This window comes from Stegodyphus dumicola, chromosome 7 (genome assembly GCF_044657685.1).
Source record: "Stegodyphus dumicola isolate Sdum_Otavi_A_Nest chromosome 7, ASM4465768v1".
In the NCBI taxonomy this organism is placed as follows: Eukaryota; Metazoa; Arthropoda; class Arachnida; order Araneae; family Eresidae; genus Stegodyphus; species Stegodyphus dumicola.
In genome coordinates this window covers 204,427,848-204,448,758 of record NC_140774.1, presented here as the reverse complement: position 1 = coordinate 204,448,758, position 20,911 = coordinate 204,427,848, and the positions used below count along the sequence as shown (strand labels likewise).

Genomic DNA, 20,911 nt, shown 5'->3' with positions numbered 1-20,911 from the left:
GATGTTAGAACCTCTTTTAGACATAAAAGCAATGCAGCTTTGCAGACGACCCATCAGGTTCATCAGCTAGAGCTGAAATAGGTGATTCAAATACATTCACCTTTTTTTTTTTTTTTTATGGGTTTCCACAGGGTTGCTGGATTCAGATGTTCAAAAGTACGGAAAGAAAACCATTGCCAAATCCTGACATAAAAACAAAATTAGAGATGTGCTTGAAAATCACCACCAAATTATGTTGTTACAGAGACCTTCCTTTCAATTTTCCATACATGTGGATGGACTGTTATTTTTGTTTAAATGTGGTTTGGAATATTTTATCTCATTTTTAACAAATCACATATTTATTCCTATTGTATATATGCAAATGCTGTATCATACTCTATTAATTCAACACTTTATTAAACAGAAGAGTAAGTTCAACAACTCAACTCTCTCATTATTCACCTCTGCTTCATTCAACTGAGGGCTGAACCTTCTAAATCTTTCTGTGAAGTGAGGATGTTGGAACCCCTGAGTCATCTATTGCACTGGAGAAATCTTGACTAGAAACCAAGTTAATTTATTTTATGCCCCAAAAGTCAAGGCCTTCAGAGTCAGTATAATAAACAACCCTAAAAAGCTAATAAATTTACATCTTTATTTAAAGCATGCATTTGATTTTGTCAGTCTGGGAAAGATTCAAGTATCTGCCACATATTGGTGATTGAGATATAAAAATATCTCACTGCAGGCGGCCATATGGACATTCTTGTCCATATAGCTGACTGTATTGAGATATCTGTTGCGATCAGATTAGATTCAAATGTTTTATGCAGCACTTTTTGTCTGTTTATACGAAACATTCTCAAAATTAATATATTAAAAGAACAAGTTGTTCATATCAGTATACATTCTAATAAAGATTTATTGATGTCACTACATTAGGTATTATTGGCTGAAATACAACACAGATAAAAAAACACCACCAGGAGTGATTGCAACCTTGTTTAAAATATTTTGAAAACTTCCGTAGAATTAAAATTCCTACATAATTAAATAATAATCTGATACAATTTCAAATACGCGTATAGTTTCATACAAGACACACATATTTCAAACAATTTCAAGAGCTAAACAAGAAGTAAAGTTTTTTAAAATTGATTAAAAGTTAATTTCTTTCATTACATCATTTCATACTGTTACCTACCATTTTGGCCTCTTAGAAACATAATTGTAAAAGAATCTCTTAGAAACATAATTGTAAAATTGTAATTCATTTGGCATTTAGAAACAATTGTAAAAGTTTAGCTTATGTTTTTTTTTCTGGAAAAGAGAGAAAAAGGAAGTGAGGTTTAGTTTCTGAGAACTGGCTTTTTAATATGCTAACAGTTGAAAATTCAGCAAGATCAGAAAGACATTTTGAAACATGCATTAGCTTTTCACTTATTCTTTATGTCAGTGGTCTCAAACTAGTAGCTGAGTGCTGCATGTGGCCTATTAGACAATGTTATGTGATGCATGAATACATTTCCCATATGTTAATTGGTACTATTATGGCAAAAATCCGAAGAAAAATTTAAGATTTTAATGCTTTTTAGTCCAGTTTTACATTATTTCCATTATCATTAAAATTGATTGTTAGTAGTGACACAGAAAAATCTACAAATGCAGCTGATCAATTTGCACTGTGAAAATGTTTTCAAAGATTCATGATAGCAATTTTATTAAATTTTGTTCATATTTTCACAAAATAGGTAATTTTGGTTATGAATTTTAACAGAATGAATATACGCTTTTCCTGCAAATACATATATATCTTAAAAAAAAAAAAAAAAAAAAAAAAAAAGAGAGAGAGAGAGACAGAAGGAAGCAGATCGGTCAATGAGCATCTGTAATTCATGACAGTTTCTAATATTTTTTTCCTAAGGCTACAAATGTTATTGAAATCGAAACCTCCTCAGAACCTTTTTCTGTATGCCTCAGAGAAAAATTTAGAAAATAACGAAAATTTAATATTCAAATATCAATATGTTTTAATTACAAAGTTAAATCAACTGAAACTTCTAGTAGATCCCAACCTTTAGATTTTAGACAGAAAATTAATGTAAATTGAAGTTCTCCCCTTGAGTCAGTATTATTTTTGTTTTGACAAATATTTAATAAATATAACTTAAAATTTAGTCAAACAATTGTTTTGTTAAAAAAAGTTTCATTTTGGTAATTTTTTTTAAAGGCCTACCAGCTGCTTTTAGATAGCATATTTGGCCAGCAAGCAATTTGAGTTTCACTACAGATTGCAACTATGTGTCATGATTACTTGCCATCGTTATGCTTTCTTCTGTCAGAATTCAGTCACTAAACAATGTCTGATATTTTGAATATTAAATGATATCACTGACTGACAACATTTATCAGCTCCCCCAAAGTTAAATAACAACACTAGCTGCATATACTTTTCTTATTTAGCACTTGAAAAGCTAATGCAATTGTGTTCCCACAGTATACATCATATTTAAGCTTAGAATGTATTCAAATTCCTCATTTATTTCGATGATTAATATTACTGAATATTTTTATCAGAGCTTGCAATAAATTAAAATATTTATTATGATAATGTATGAAAGTTTTAACAATAATATATTAAACAGTTAGATTTATTATTAAACTGCAGTCCACTAAACATACCTTGACAACAGATGCTAATTTGGTAAATGATGTACGGCAGACAGATTTACTTTCAAGTCTAAGTGTGTGTTCTTTTACTACTCCTTCAGAAACTTCTGTCATACCTGATGAAAAGAGTGAAAAATAAATTATAAAATGAATTTTTAATTATTTTTTATGGTTAATAATATTTTTAATTACAGTTTATATTAAGAAATCATACTACAAGAATAAATAATAAAGATAAAAAACAATTATTAAAATGATTGTATTTATATTTTAGGGATTAAATCTTTTAAACTTGGATTAAAGCTTTTCTTATTAAATAACAGAATTTCAAACTTTATTTTTATCCTTATTCCTTAACAGAAATTATTTTGTTATTAATCATTATTTAAAATCCGTCAAATGAGTTTTGACAACTTTAGTCAACTGCAAAGAATATTTTATTTCATTTGCTTCAATTTATTTCTGAAAACAAAACTTTTTATCAAAAATTTTACAGCAAAACTGTACATACAAGTAAATAAACATCAGATTAAAAAAAAAAAATTAAACTAAAATTTACTTTTAAAAATGCCTCTTTATTTGGACTCTGTAAGACTTAAATAATTTATGCTGATATTAAAATTATTAACATATATTTTTTATTGAAAAATTATATTAAGACTTCTTTATAATATCAGCATAGTATTCTTCACTACTGATTAATTATTTTGTTTAAATATTGGCCTCACCTTTTGTACCCTATTTGTTTGATTTTCTTAACAGCATCATTTTACCTTAGGAAAATTCAAGATTTCCAAGCTTTATTATAAAAATTTATTTATGCATATAAATAAATTTTTATTAACTCTTTAAAATTAATTCCTATTTTTAAAGTTTTAATTAAAGAAGAGACCACTCTGCTAATTTGATTTTCTTTACCATCATCACTAATTTCTGTTAAATTAGCTTCGATAAATTATGCTTTTGGGAAAAGTTTTTGCACCAATTTTAGCTGATGTTCTTAACAGCTCCTCATATCCAGAAGGCTACATTAACCCTCTGAGTGGCATAACCGGCTTTTCAAATCATGCAGTCTACTGATATTACAGACGCAAATTATGATCTTGCTTGATCATTATTAGAGGAACATTACAAATAAAAGGGAATAAATATATGTGCATTTAAAGAGATATCTTAATGCATCGAAAGTGAATAAGCAAAATGAGCGATCATCTGCAATATTACATTTAACAGATAGCATGAGTGAATGTGTTTGAGCATTAGAAATATTTGAACAAAAAGTAGATGGATTCGCATCTAGCATTTTTACATATATGCTGAATCAAAAATTAGATGCTAACATGAAACATTGGGGAGAAAGACACATTAAAAAAGAGAGTTTGTCTAGTCAGCAGGGCTGCGGAGTAGGTAGGGAAAATGACCAACTCTGACTCCCTCATATATATATATATATATATATATGTCAGCATATACACATGGGTTACAGCTTACTGTTTTAATATAAAAGAAATAATAGATGCTACAGAAAAATTGATGGCATAGCAAATTATTTATATTCATTAGCATTTATTATGAAATGGAAAAACTGGCATTAGTTATTTCTAAGGAACAGTATAGCTTCAGCAAGATCTTCTTTGTTGGAGGGCCATAGATCTGATTTGATAACTTCAGAATTAAGAAGAGTCTTTCCACACTAACTTGAGCAGGAAGAAGAGCTGTTACTGTTAAGGCTACTTCTTTTAACTTTTCAGGATAGATTTTTATATGTTCTAAAAGAGGTGTCTTGCAAGCACAATTATATTTCTCTATTTCTTCAAAGGCTGTGTAGAAATCTTGTTTTTATTTTTTCATTTTTATATCTAAAGGCTCTTGGTTCTTTATTTTCATTCATTTTGCCCTAGCCTTTTCAGTATTATCCAAAAATATTTCTGAAAATCTAATTCATCATTGGAAGTGGATGATAGAGACTAAATTGCAATGTCTGCAGTTTGACTGTTCTGATTCGAATTCTCCAATTGTTCTGAAAATAATTTCATTCTTAATGAAAGTTCATACATGGCTTTCTCTTAGCCTTTTTAATTTGTTCGTCATCCAAGAAAATTTGATGGTTCGGATCTACATATGTTGAACCCAGCAAGATCTCATTGTCTAGCAAAGTTTCTCTTTTCTTCATTGAAGAAATGATTTCTTCTGCAATAAACCCTCCATTTCAGAAAGAACTAACATCACATTCTTCCATTCTGTCAGTTCTTCAGCTTGCAGCTTTTTTGTGGCCATATACGATGTAGAAAGAAGTTTCCAATTCTGCAAGATTATTCCACAGTCTTTCTGCTTGTGAAACATTAGGGTTATTTACATCTTCTAAAAAAGTTCTTAATTCTAACAACCTCTTTATCATCAAATATGTAGTTCCTTATTGTGTTGCTTGATCAATAATTGCTCCTTTTCCTGCTCGCTTCCTAAATATGGCATCAATTTTGGAAGTTCTTGCTGCTATTGCTGCTTACCTAAATTTATCAGTGAGATAAGTAACTAAATGAATCAGTTTAATCACTAATGGCAAATATGACATCCATCCTCCTTCCTTATATTTATTTATAATTATGTCAATAAAATAGAAAATAACTTTTTATTAATGTATATAGTCCATAAATAAAAATAATAACTCAGCTTGTCATTAATTTTTTTCAGTTCATTTTAATTTCATTTCAAATTCAAACTGTCCAACAAAAACTGGAGTCGGAGTCAACCTGTTTTTAGCGACTCCAGCTCTAACTCCTTTTACCCCAAAATCTGGCCGACTCCACAGCCTGGCTAGTCAGTTTAAGTGAGTTGTTAGAATTTCTATGGAACCATGCTAGGTTTATTAGCATGTCCAAAACATCCATAAATTTAAAATGAAACTCTCTAAAAGTTACTATGATGATTTCTGGAGCGAGTATCAATAATATAAAATATATTTTGAGTAGAATTGAATATCATTCATTATTAAAATATCCTCAATTGAAAAAGATGTCTGTGGATGAAAGGTTCTAAACAGTAAAAAAGCATAATTGTTGTTTTAATTGTCTTTCTTATAATCACAGGGTTAAAAACTATTAGTCAAAAGTCTCCTGTTTTGATTGTAATAAAAGACACCATATAAACTTGAATTTTTATGGGAGAACAAAACCAATTCCTCTGCAGTTACATGTGCAGAAAGCACAATTTCATGCATATTCAAACACAGGACCAAATGGGGGAAGATGTAACACATGCTTGAAAACTGATGACCAGAGGGAAGAAAATAAAACTAACAGTTTGGATCAACATGCAAAGCACTCAATTGCTGTGATGAGTTCTATGAATAATAAACTACAAAACATTTTGCTGAGTATAGCTATTTGTTTAGTCAAGGATAAATTAAGTCAATTTCAACCGTGACAGGCTCTTTTGGATGTTGGTTCAATGTCAAATTTCGTTATGAAAAAGTGTGCTGATAGGCTTTAATTAACAGAAAAAATTAACATCATATATTTCTTGTTTGAATGACATATTTGTGATAATTAAGGGATGTACTAAAACTACAATAAAAAACAAAGATTGAAATTTAAAAAGGAACTGTGAAAAAAAAAAAAAAAAAAAAATGAAATGTTTTAGATTTTAAATTACGTTCAAAGGGACGTTTTTTTAACATTTTGTGTGTTACCTTTATTTATTAAATATCATGTTCTTTGCACTTAAACCATAAAATTTAGTTCAATAGCAATGTTGCAAAATAATTTTAAAATGAGCATATCTTTAGAATTTCCAATACACAGTTGGTTACCAATTTCCAATATGCTGGAGATAAAAAGGTTTTTTTCCCTCCGTAGAGTGTTGCCATTGCTCGCTTTTAAATCGTTGAGTTTGTTACTCAAAAATTCGTTAATGTTTTACAAAATATTAAATTGATATAAAACAAATTCCAAATCTCAAATTTCGGGTTTCAGATGCCCATATTCGCAGTAGGATTACATCATTCAAAATTGGATGACTCTTTGTTGTATCACAATGCGAGAAATATACATACATTTATGCAGATTTTTCATTATTTAATTTCTTCAAATATAATGCAGGACTCTAACATTTTGTGGCAACAGTTTGAAAAATGAACCAACATTTATAGGAGGTCCGATGCAAAATGGCAAAACAAAAGTAATAGTCCTTCGGGACTCAAATCCCTTTGGACTAAAAATAACCGATTTAACACATTTAAAATATTAAATATTTGCATACAGGGATTAAATAATATAAAACTGGCAGATGTTAGCTCTAATACTCAGGTGATTTTGACATTATTTTAGGGACAGAAGTTTTTCAATGAGCTGTGAAGAGCAGAACAATCACAACTACAAGGTTTGCAGCTAAGTTTACAAAACACAGTGTTCGGATATGTAGTAAGTAGTATCAGTAAGTGGTAGCCTATTCACTGAAAGTGATACAAAATTGGGCAGTAGTTATAGAAAATGATTTTGTGAAAAAATGATGTTAAGAGAGGGTCCAGCCTCTTCAGGAAGCTCCAAACAGATTACGATGAGTAAATTACATTCTTTACGTAAATGCTTGAAGAATCCTGAGGATTCAAAATTATTGAGATTTTTAAAGAATATCAACAGTTAGGACACATAATTGAAATCAGTTAAAGTAAGGAGAAACAGTAAGATGATTTCTATGAGAATAGCATTTAACTGTTCTTCCTTAATAACCTGAAGGAAACTCCCTGAATTCTATATAATGTAATGGTGGTATAATACAAGAAGATTTATTCTCAATTATGGTGAGATTTAGAAATTTTTGCTTTCAGTACAGATATATGAAAGATGTATTAAGCTACTATGTCTATTCATCCAGATCAGAGAATGTCACAAAGAATTTTATGAAAAGAAAGCACTGACAAGCCAATTAAAAATTTTGAACAAACCACCATCACCTGTGGTACTGTCAGCGCACCATTTTTAGCCATGTGGACACTCGAAACTCGTACAGCAGGGGAGTGAAAAAAAGACCCCCCCAATTTTTTTTTTTTTTTCAAATTTTCAAATTTTCTGACTTAACAACTGTTTCTGGTCGATGAAAAAAATCACAATTCAATCACTCGTCAACTTCAGGTAAATAAAACATCAATGTTAATATTAATGAAAGCATCAACTTCTTTTTAACAATATTTTCTAATGATTTTTTTAATAATGCTATTGTTTCCTGATCCAACATATGGGTGTAATTGGTAAAAAATGACATTAAAAAAGACATCTTGGTGTCAAACTTCATAAGTTCGTTCCAGAACTTGATTGGACTGTATATGAATCCATTCCTTGCTTCTGCTCCACATGTTGCCAATGATGCATTTGTCACCAGTCTCACATGCCTCTCTACTACTTGAGAATGGCAAGTTTTCCTATTTCAGACTGAGAACCACCTGTAATCAATCTTATGTCTTTGTTGCTGAGTTCAAAGTAGCTGGTGGTTCCAAGAGATTGCCGCAGTAAATCACCTCAAAATATTCCTCTGCTTTGAAATTCAATTTGGGAAATATAAATTGACATATTTCCCCTTCCGGCCAGTTTTCCTTGCTCTCAGTATTTTTCTCAGGCAGGATGTGTTATATATGTAACTGTAACTGTATCTATTATTATCTTTAATCATAACTGTAATATAGAATAGTAGATGAGCAATGTAGAATAAACGATGTTTGTGTACATCTTGTAATCATCACTGAGCACATACCCAACATATATATAAAAATACAACACATGGCGCAGCCTGTCAATGATTAAAAAAGAAAATCCTCAGTAAAAATATTCTAAACAAAAACATGATGGGAAGTTGTTTACTGTGAAATCAAAACTTATATCGCTGGTAAGTGCGTTGTTTATTTTTATTGGAAGTAGCTAAAAATACGTATATATAAACTATTTAAAGTCCTAACTTTAATATGGATGGATTAAAGCCACCAAGTAATCTAAGTTTCGAAGGTAATTTAAGTGAAAATTGGAAGAAATGGAAACAAAAATTCCAAATTTATATGTTAGCTTCTGGTGGTATTACTAAATCACCTGAAATTAAAGTAGCTATTTTATTGCATATTATTGGTGAAGAAGCACTTGAAAAATTTAATACTTTTAATTTAAGTGAAGAAGATAAGAAGGATGTTGACAAAGTAATTGAAGCTTTCGAAAATTTTTGCATACCGAAAGCAAACGAAAGTGCTGATAGACATATATTTTTCTGTCGAACACAACATGTATGTGAATCGTTTGATGATTTTTTAACCAATTTAAAGAAATTAAGTAGCAACTGTGGATTTGGAGAATTAAAAGATAGTTTACTAACAGATAGAATAGTAAGTGGAATTCTAAATAAAAATCTCAAAGATAGATTATTAAGGGAAGATCAGTTAACACTGGAGAAATTTATTAAAATGTGTAAAACTTCTGAATTAGCAGAACTTCAGCTGAAAACTTTAACTGAAAAAAATAAAATAGAAGCTATCAAACGTAATAAATTTCGACCTTCAGAGGAAAAAAGTCAGCTTTGTAAGAAAGACTATCATGTAAAACAAAAGCAACAAAGTACTAAATCTTCTTCAAACTATCAAGGAAATAAGTACAATAATCCAAAACCATGTAGAAAATGTGGAACTTTTCATAAGTTATACAACTGTCCTGCTTATAATAAGATTTGCTTGTACTGTAAAAAGAAAAATCACTTTTCTAAAATGTGCACTTATAAAAATGTTAATGTTGTACAGAATAATTTAGAGCATGAGTTAACATAATAATGGTAATGAATATATTTTAGGGTCAGTAGAAGATACAAATCCATTTTCTAAAAATAAAACCGAATGGTTTGAAAAACTAAAAGTAAACATATCTAAATATTTATTTGTTAAGTTAGATACTGGAGCTCAGTGTAATGTGTTACCATTACCTAAATTTAAACAATTAAATTTAAGAGAGAAATGTTTGACTAAATCAAAAGTCACTTTAAATAATTACAATAGTACTACAATTGATGTAGTTGGAAAATGTAAATTATTATGTGAAACATCGAAAGGGGACAAGGATGAAATAGAATTTCAAGTCGTAGCATGTGATAAAACTGTTCCAGCTATTTTAGGTTTACCTACATTGCAAAAATTAAACCTAATTCAAAGGATTTGTACAGTAAATCCTGATTCCAATGAAAAATTACCAGAATCTTTAAAAGGATATCAAGATTTGTTTAAAGGAACTGGGAATTTAACTGGATATACATATCATATTAAATAAAAACCAGGAGCTGTTGGTAAAATAGAACCCTGTAGGAAAATTCCACTTAGCTTATTAAATCCATTAAAAAAGGAATTAGCAAGAATGGAAAAAGATGGTATTATAAAGAAAGTTAACCAACCAACAGAATTCGTGAATTCATTAGTGGTAGTAAGGAAAAAGGATGGAAATTTAAGAGTGTGTTTAGATCCTCAGCACCTTAACCAAAATATACTGAGAGAACATTATCACATACCAACCTTTGAAGAAATTTCATCTCAAATGACAAATGCAAAGGCCTTTAGTATTTTAGATGCAAACAAAGCATTTTGGCAAATTAAACTGTCAGATTCAAGTTGTGAATTTACTACATTTAACACTCCGTTTGGTAGATATTGTTTTTTGAGGTTGCCATATGGACTGAGTTCATCACCAGAAGTTTTCCACAGAAGTTTTTCTGAAATTTTAAGTGATTTAGAAGGAGTTCAAATATATATATATGACTTATTAGTTTGGGGTAAAGATAAAAAAGAACATGATTCAAGATTAAAGAAGTTGTTGGACAGAGCCAGAGAAAAGAATGTTAAATTTAATTTAAATAAATGTAAATTTGGGCTGAATGAAGTGAAATATGTGGGACATATATTTTCTACAGATGATTTAAAATCAGATGAAGACAAAATTAAGGCTATTCTAGATATAAAACCACCAAAAAATGTGAAAGAATTAGAAACTTTCCTAGGAATGATTACATATGTTTCTAGATTTATACCTAATGTATCAGAATTGACACCATGTTTAAGAGATTTGTTGAAAAAACAAGTTATTTGGAACTGGAATGCAGCACATGAAAAAGCATTTAGAAGGCTAAAAGATGCATTAGTAAATAAACCAGTTTTACAGTATTATGATATAAACATGCCAGTAGTTTTATCTGTAGATGCATCTCAAGAAGGACTAGGAGCAGTCTTACTACAGAATAATTTACCAGTGGCATATGCATCTAAGGCATTAACAGATACACAGAAGAATTATGCTCAAATTGAAAAGGAAACTTTAGCTATTGTATTTGCGTGTGAGAAATTTCACCAGTATATATTTGGAAAAAATATTACTATGGAAAGTGATCATAAACCACTGGAATCAATTTTCAAAAAGCCATTAAATAAATGCCTTGTAAGACTACAAAGAATGCGTATAAGATTACAGCCATATCAGTTTGAGATAAAATATAAACCAGGAAAAGAACTTTTTATAGCGGATTCATTATCAAGATCATTCACTGATGAAGGATCTGATTTCTTTGAAGGAGATATAGAACCTCATATTGGATTGGTTGTAGAATGTATACCAATGTCTAATGGAAGAATCTACCAAATGGAAGTTTTTCAACTGGAAACAGAAAAAGATGAAGAACTACAAGTTTTAAGAAAATTAATTAAAACTGGATGGCCAGATGAAAAATGTACGGTTCCAAAACTGGCAAAACCATATTTTAACTTCAGAGAAGAACTATCAGAAGCAAATGGATTAATATTTAAAAATTCCTGTGTTATTGTACTAAGAAGTTTACGAAAAGATATGTTAAGCAGAATTCATTATGGTTATTTAGGAGTAGTAAAATGCAAGATCAAAGCAAGACAAATATTATATTGGCCAGAAATGTCGAAAGAAATTGAAGATTTGGTACTGAATTGTCAAACATGTTTAAGTTTACAAAAAGCTAATACTAAAGAACCAATGATATCTAAAGAAATACCTAATGGTCCATGGGAAGTATTGGGAACAGATCTCTTTTACTTTCAAGGAAGGGATTATCTAATAGTAATAGATTATTTTAGCAAATATGTTGAAATTGGACATTTGGAAGATTTGTCAAGTGTAGCAGTGATAAAGCAATTGAAATCAATTTTTGCAAGACATGGTATTCCGAAAATAGTATATTCGGATAATGGTCCACAATATAATTGCAGAAAATTTAAAGATTTTGCAAGAAGATGGAATTTTGAAACCAGAACTTCAAGTCCAAATTATCCACAATCTAATGGAATGGTTGAAAGACATATTCAAACTGTCAAGCGAATGTTAGAAAAAGCTGTAGTTGACAACAAGCATCCATATTTAGTATTACTGGAATATCGTAACTCTCCTATTTCAGATGAAGTCACCTTCAGAACTGATGTTTGGAAGAAAAGTAAATGGATTGATGCCTATTAAAGAGAATTTCGTCCAAGCTAAACGATATGAAGACCATAAACAACATTTACTGAAGAGACAAACCTTCAAAAAAGTTATTATGATAGGAATGCAAGACTGTTAAAACCACTGAAAACAGGAGATCATGTTAACATAAAAGAGAAAGGGAGAAAACTAAATGAAAGAGCGAAAATTATAGAAGAAGCAGAAAGACCATGTTCATATAGAGTTATAAGAACAGATGGAAGAATTGTAGAAAGGAACAGAAGAGACCTTCTTAAAGGAACTAATCAAGAAGAGTTTGCAATACAAAACAAGTATGAGAATGAAGTTATAGATGAACCTGAGATACATGAAAATAGTAGGAACACTACAAATTTAGATGTGCCTGTAAGTCCTTTAAAACTTAACAGAAGTGTTGTGTCACAAAATAGTGAAAGAGGTATAGTATCATCAAATTTTTCAAATGGACATAACTATGTTACACGATCTGGAAGGACTGTTAAGAAACCTTATTATTTAAAAGAATATGTTTAATTTTACTACTATTATTATTTTTTTATAAAAAAGGGAGATGTTATATATGTAACTGTAACTGTATCTACTATTATCTTTAATCATAACTGTAATATAGAATAGTAGATGAGCAATGTAGAATAAATGATGTTTGTGTACATCTTGTAATCATCACTGAGCACATACCCAACATATATATAAAAATACAACACAGGATGGTCTCAAAGTGAGAAAAGTTACAGTCCCTCAGAACGATTGCCTTGAAATTTTCTGGCAAGAATGGACTTTTCTTGATCATTCCATGAACATGATGTGCTCCATGTATTGCTGTCAGAATTTTCTTTATTTCAAACCAGGATAGCACATAAACTTTTATAACACATTCGGCCAGTAGCTTCAAGTCATCTGTTGGCTCAGCGGCTGATACATAAAGGGAAAGAATTCTGTTGGCTGTAATGAGCCATATTGAGTGGGTCCTCTTCCCAGAACTCCTGTTTGCTAGGTCTGAATGGCACTTTCCTGAGGATACTGCCTTAGAAATATAAAGCAAGTATTTTTGGTCAGTAATGAGGTCTTTTTTGTAGATCAACTGGTATAGGATATAACCTGTCACAGGAAGGGTTTCACATGTTTTCAGGGATTTTCCTATTGTTCTAGAAAACTGTTGTGGTCCAGATGTATTTCTATCAATCTTCTGGAAAAAATGATGAAGAGGCAGTTCATTGGAGTGCAACAAGTGTACAAATCAATGCAGTTTATGACCAACAAAGACCTAAAAAAGATGTACTTCTAGTTGACCCCTCCTTACTCCGACATACACAATGGCAAGTGGCAAGTGTTATCCATCATATCTCACATCTTTGATCCCTGGTTTAGCTCCTCATTTAGCTCCAGCTATAATTATTAATCCCTGATTTAACTTCAGCTATAATTATAGCAAAAATATTGATGCAGAAATTATGGTTGTTAAAATTTATCCAAAATTACATTGGCAGAAAATGAGGCCAAAGAACAGACAGAATTTTCCACTGCCTTGCAGTTAATTAACTGCAAAGTAGTGGAAAATTCTCGAAGTCGACAGATGTATTTTATTACTAGATATAGTCAAGACTATTCTTGAAGTCGATAGATGTATTTTATTAGCAGCTATAATCAAGACTATTCTTGAAGTCGATAGATATATTTTATTAACAAATATAATCAAGACTATTCTTGAAGATTATTCAGATATAATCAAGACAGAGTTGCCTCTCCATAGGCTGCTTCTGATGCCTATGGAACATCAAACAGTACATCAGTGAGATGTCTGCCTCTGAAGAAGACAGCAATCCCAAGTCTTAAACTCTGTGCAGCAGTACTCTAAGATAAATTAATGCACCGAGTGAGGCAATCATTGAAACTGGAATTTACCACTATTCAACTTTGGAGTGATTCATGATTGTAGTGACATGGATTTAAAAAGGTGCCTCACCTGCAAGACATTTGTTACAAACCAGTTTCAGAGGTACATGATCTTACTGAAATCACACAGTAACATTACACTGCTTTTTTTTTGGGGGGGGGGGAAACCTGATCTTATATCTAGAGCTATAAATGCTAAAAAATAGCAACTAGTTCAACTGTAATTGAAAAGGCCTGAAGGATTGGGTACCCTAACAGAACTGTACTTGAAAGTAAATGAAAGAAACACTAAAGAAATTAAAACACATGTTGACTCAAAAAAACTAAAGAAATTAAAACACATGAAGTATTAACATGTTTAAATCTGAATGTGAAGAACTTTGTTAATGATTTACTGAATCGTAGCAATAAATATTTAAAATTAATTTATATTACAAGTTTTTATTTAAATTTTATATGAATTGTAAGCAAGCACCAAAGAATACCATACCATAATTTACAAGTGGGGGAATTAAGAGCTTATTGAGAATAATGAATTACTTAAGAGTAAGAAATGAAGCAATTTGACTTATGAGGAAAAAATTCACATTATTCTGCCTTCAAAAGATAAATTAACAGAGTTAATTACTATCATTTTAAATACCTGCATATAGATCCACAGTCCTTATTATAAGACAAAAACTTTGAGACCAGAGACTTTCTAAAAACCAGATAAAAGACATATATCAAAAGTTTTATGTATGTATATTCATTTGCATGGTCATTAAGGCCATCATAGCCGATCTGAGGTTTGGGCTGGCTCCTTGAAGTCTGACAATATAAAACAGAAATTTTTCCCTACCAGAGTTTTCAATTTTGGAGGCCACTGGAGGTCTTAAGGAACATTTGAAATGTGTCGTAGGTAATGAAAAATTAGCATTCCAACAATTTTTTTAAGTTATGACTCAAATTCAACGAATTTTAAATTCCTGACCACTGACAACTTCAGACATCGATGATTTAGAAGTCTTAATACCAGGACACTTTTTGATTGGCAGAGCAATTGGTTTACATGCTGATTGATTTATATGCTAAATGTTTGATTATAATTATGATGGTTTTATGCTAATTTGTTTATATATCTTAATTACAATTATTTGAATGTTAATACATTGCACGTTGGGCGGTAAGCTCGTGCCTATACCTCTGCAATGTAGTCAGTGACTGGTGATATGAGAGTCACAGTTAGCAATGCACAAGATAATCTGTAAAATGGCTCATTAAAAACCATGGGTTGTTAATTTTATAATTGTGAGTTTGAGATATTGTAAGGTTAATAAAAGACAGGTTTATGGACCACTAAGGTGTTATTATTTCTCCTCGAGGCAAAACAAAGTTTATCAAGTTTTGCATTTCCCTAATAAAATTCTTTAAAAGTACCTATTTATATGTTTCTCCCATTTATATTAAAACAATCAAACTCTATTACTCTCTTGAAGGATATTTTTTCTCATCGTTTAGTAGTATCAAAATAGGTAAGACAAATTTAAGTGGTTTTTAACATAGCAGGCATATTTAATGAAAAATGTCAATAAAAGCAATACAATAATTTTAAATAATAATCTAACTTGGCTAATGTAACTAATTTACGAAATGATTAGGCAGACAAACATAAAAGAACATACCAAAATTGTGGGCACCAAGAAGAGCAACAGTTTGAGTGTCAGGATCCACTTTTAAGAAACCTACTTCAATGTGCAGTTTTTGTTTCTTTAAAGGGTGCCATGTTTCAGACCTTTAATAAATAAATAAATAATAGTAAGAGAATAAAAAGTGTAGCCATTTAAAATATAATTTTCACAACTGACACCATATTTAATTCTTGAGATCATTCATTTTATTTATGTTCATTTATGTTGCCAGAAACTTTTTAAATAAAGAAGTACCTGATGAAGAATCGAAAATTCCCAAAATGTAGTGAATAATGTCTGAGCTGACATGATTTTGGTAATGTCATAGTTTTGTATAAACACATGGCCTCTGACATCACCACAAATGCAATCTTCATTGGTTCCATAACTTAAGGACTGTAATTCGATTCTTAGATGTTTTCATCAAGATTTTTAAGTCTAATTTTCCATTGTTTAAATATTAATTTTTTTATTTAATTCTCAGTTAATTTAGGCTTTTATTTTAAAATTCATTTGACCATACCCATTGTTAATCCTTTCTTCATGTTTGGACTGTGAATGGCTTTGTACTATTCCCCCCCCCCCCGAGTTGGAAGTTTATTTATTTATTTTTTTTCATTATTTTTTGCTTCATTTTAATTGTTAATGCTTTTCAGTGCATTTTCAATTCAGCTTAGTTGACTTTATCACATTCTGATTAATAATAACATTTTCGTTCTTCATCTTTAAATTTGTCTTGTTATTTAGAAAACTGATTTTGCTTTTGATCTTAGCAATTTTATAAGCAGGAGACAGCGCCAAATGTAGAAACCATGAAGCTACTGTGCAGCATCTACTTAGCTGTGTTGCCTTGGTACATGAAGATCTGCTGAAGAGACCTAATTTCGTGCAGGAAGTTATGAAGGTGAACAAATGTATGGATCTGATCTGATTCAGATCAGAGGGATAATTAGGAAGAAGATAATCAGGAGAATGAATGTAATTTCTTTCTCTGTTTGACTCTCTCAGCGTTACGGCTGGAAAATTCCTTATAGAAGACTGCCTTCTATATTAATTACAAATGAATATTTCTACTAGTTTTTAATGTATTTGATTTTGGTTTGGATGTATATTGGAAGAAAAGGAATCAAGATACAAAATGAGAGAGCCATTTTTTAAATTAAAATCAAGAAAATACCACTTATTCATGACATTTTGAGGAACTTTGAAACTTCAGGGCTAAACTCGTAACACTCGGAGGGTTAAGTACCCAATAAATAATGCTCAGGCTACAAATCGCTTCTTTAATTGGGGGAAAACAGAATAAAAAATCAATATCATCAATATTAAGATTGGGAAGCATTGTGACAATTTTGATGGAGAGATACCAGCTATAACATATGCAACTGATAAATTAAAAAACAGTCTAGATCAAAATACTGTGTTTTTCATCAATTCACAAGCTGCTATTTTGTAACTTCAAACTATAATGAAAATGCCCACGTTCATTCTTATAAAATGAAACCTTTTGAAGCTAAAGGAAAAAAAGAAAGAGCATTGCCTTTCATGTATTTTGAGCCATTATGATACTTTTGGAAATGAGCAGGCAGATACACTTGCCAAGGCTAGATTCCTTATAGTCCAACATGACTCCCCTTTGTTTAATGTTAAAAAAATATATATATAATAAAATGAAAATTAGCAGAATATCCTTATATGTTGATGCAGCAGTGGATAAGAAGTGGAATACCCTAATCAACAAAAGAAACAAAATCCCCCTTCCTTACCTTGGGCTGTTAAAGTTGCTTGCTTTTGTTTGACAACTGGCCATGATTATTTACAGCAACATTTACATCGGATTTAGCTTGTTAATCAAGTCAAGTCAAGGAATTAAATTGTTGCTCATTGTGTCATCAGGGTGATATGGATGGTGATTGTTTCTTTACAATACTTTAATGTTAATTATTGAAATTATGTCTATAACCTCCATTACATAAGCAGAGTTTTAGCATGGAAATTAGAAAAATTATTAATGTATATGCTAAATAAATAAATCATTTGTACTTAAATACTGAATTTTGTGTTACATAATTTTAATAAAGAAAAACATATGAAGAATGATGTTTTGGAATTTTATAGACACAAGAAGATAGTTATTTGAGTTCTGCAGAGACATGTCATATCATGTCTTAACTTCAGAAGCTTTAACACTCTTTTGCTTAAGACAGTATGTATCAGTTCTAAAAATATTTCATTTTAAAATTAATCTAACAATTGAAATAATATTTATTATAAAACAAACACAATGAATACTAAGATAACCACTCAAAGTTACATATAATTTTGATTTCCTGTAACCATTTTATAGAGCTAATGTTAATTTATGTTCTCATAAAAGTGTACTTTTCTGTAATCCAGATCAATTTCAGAAATATGTGGATGTGTGTGTGTATACAAACACATAAGTATGTACATAGATACATATTTGAATCTGGTACCAATAATAGAAAAGTACCCATAATGACCATTTTCAGAAGTGGTTATATAGAAAGAATCTACTGTATTCATATTTCACTGTAGTGTGAAGATATCTAGTGTCACTGAAAAATAAATTTTTCATATTGAATTATTCCATTTTGTTTGATCTGTATAATTAATTCTGATGAAATTTTCATTCCTTTTAAAATAAATCGACTAGCACTTCAATATTACAGAACATATTATCATAACACACTTGATTAATCAACTATTGCTCAGAAGGGGAAAAAATATCATATAAAAATGTGCATTTTTTATTTTTACATATTATTTAAAAGAAAATTGAATTTAATAGCTCTTTACCATATTTTTTGTGTGTTAGCCTCACTCATCTCTCTTTATAAATATTTGAGCTATATGTATGCATTGGTGATGAGGGTATAAAGAAAGCATAGCAGATTTTGTTTTCTTTCAACGGCATCTTCATTTGAAGTACAGATCTAGAAGTTCTAAGCCCATTCATTCTGATGTTTGATTTTAGTCGAAATGACTGTCAAAAACACTCTTTCAATAGTTACATTATTTATTGGCAAAATTTAACGATTACACTCAGCAATTAATCAAACATGTGAAAACACCAGGAAAACTTGTTTGAGCCTGCTCTATGATCTCAGGATTACCAGATGCCAACTTCTATTTAAGCCTACACAAATTGGTTTATTTATTTATTAATTTATTGTGAATTAATTTTAATAGATACATTATTTTAAGATATTAGTGTTTTACAATGTATTAAAAAAATTTTAAGTTGAAAAAGCAACCCAAGGAAATGATGGAGTAGCAAAAATTTCACAAAGTAGCATATGCATAAATTTTAGTAGCACAGGTTTATCAAAAGTAGATATTCGCAAAATATTGCATAAACTGACAACACTGCAATGTAATCCAAAACAAATATTATGTCTTGGTGATTTATAAAAAAGATTAAAATTTTTTTATACTTTTCATTGCATTCTTTATTGGTATTATAAAAAATATTGGCCCTTACATTTATTTTAACTATTTTTTTATTTAGCACTTATTTTTGAATTATTTCATGAATTTATAATAATTCAGAAATGTAGTTCTGTCAAAAATTCTTTGGCTGTTCATAGAAAAAGTCCAAAGGAATTTCAATTATTCGTTATATTAATTTTACTATCTCATACCCCATACAGACATATTGGATTCTGACCCTAAACTGAAGCTATTTTTCAGAGAATCCACATCAAAAGTCAAGGAATATATTCGTGAAGACAACATACCACAAGAGGACAAGCTTTTTGAAATAACAAGCGTATGCCAAAACTCATGATCACAAAGGAAGAAAAATTTCATATTTCTGAACATAAAATGTATAAAAGAGCTACTATTTGCCTTTTTATCAAAATTTTTCATATATACTTTTCACCCATTGCAGAATTTAATGTAAATGATTTTTTGATACGGAAACGAAGGGTGAAGGAAAATAATTTAGTTCAGCATGAAGGCAAATTTTCAAGATTTGCTCTAAACAGAAATAATTCTTTATAAATGATCATAACTAATTCATAGATTTTGGTGTTCTATCTAGGCGTAGTGATCCGAGTTTGATGGGAATAAAGGGAGAACTTTGCTGTTGGTGCTGCAAAATTACATGTTTGATAAAAGCCATTAAGATACATAGAAGAAAGTTAAAAAGTTGTGAATGGGAATTAAATATAATACCATCATAATTCTGTTAATTTCTTAACATTTTATTCTGTTTGAGTGTATTGTCTTTTTTATATTACTGTAATGTTGTGTATCGTTTTATTTATTTATTTATTTTTTTATCTAAACAAACAAATATCACTTTTCTAAAATTGAAAATTAAATTTTACACTAAAGAATAATGCTTTTAGGAGGTATTTTGTGTTACTGAATTAGTGGCCATGTATTTTGCATAAAAGTGCTGGCGCCAATTGGGATAGTGATTAGCAGCGCTGACTGCCATACCGAGTGGCCGGGGTTCGAGTCCCGGAGAGGGCATGTATGTTTGTGGATGTGTAGGGTCTGTGTGGCATGGGTTGCTCTAAATGTGCAGCAAGCTGGAAGTCCTCTTGAAAGATTGTTGGTGGTGGTGGGGGTTGGGAGATTCTCAAACCTGTGCTCCCACTCAGAATTGGGGGCGGAAGTGAGCTAACGTCGGGCTGTCATCTGTATGGTGCTCGGGGCTCTTGCAAAGACTGGCATCACGATGACCTGCCACGATGAGTGTCATGGGCTTGTGCTGACCTTTGTCAGACAAATGAGAGTGGCAATAACAACACAGAAGTGCTTATTTCTTCTATTAAATTATAGATCTCATGCTTCTGAATCCAGCAACGTTTAAATCATAAAAATAGTTCAAATGGAATCAAGGGTATAGGCAGAAATCCTCCTGATGGTCCTTGGCAAAATGTTTGCAATCAAATCAGCAGTATTTGGGAATTTCTGGAGAACTTGGTGACTTTTTGAAAGTTTTGGGAAAGTGCATTTTTGAAATTCGAAGTATTGGAAAAAAATATAAACCACCAAATAAAACTCAAAATCGCATTTCCGATTATAGGATCCACATACTCTGCCATATTTATATGACAGCCACATTCACTATCCACAAAATTAATACTATGATTCACAAATAAATATTCAAAACTTTCGTTTCCTAAATCCTTGTAGGATTTCCAGCCATCTGAAAAAATAGATGTACTA

General features: G+C 30.5%; 1 protein-coding gene across 3 annotated transcripts in view; it reads right to left on the bottom strand.

The window, feature by feature from the left end:
* The window catches only part of LOC118202888 (peroxynitrite isomerase THAP4-like), a 37,538-nt gene that overhangs the window by 8,480 nt on the left and 8,147 nt on the right, over nucleotides 1-20,911 (bottom strand). For all 3 annotated transcript variants that reach the window (XM_035375104.2, XM_035375103.2, XM_035375102.2), the window contains exons 3-4: nucleotides 15,698-15,807; nucleotides 2,665-2,768 (exon numbers count right to left, since the gene is read on the bottom strand). In XM_035375104.2, coding sequence (XP_035230995.1) covers nucleotides 2,665-2,768; nucleotides 15,698-15,807 — 214 coding nt within the window. The remainder of the gene's footprint in view (nucleotides 1-2,664; nucleotides 2,769-15,697; nucleotides 15,808-20,911) is intronic.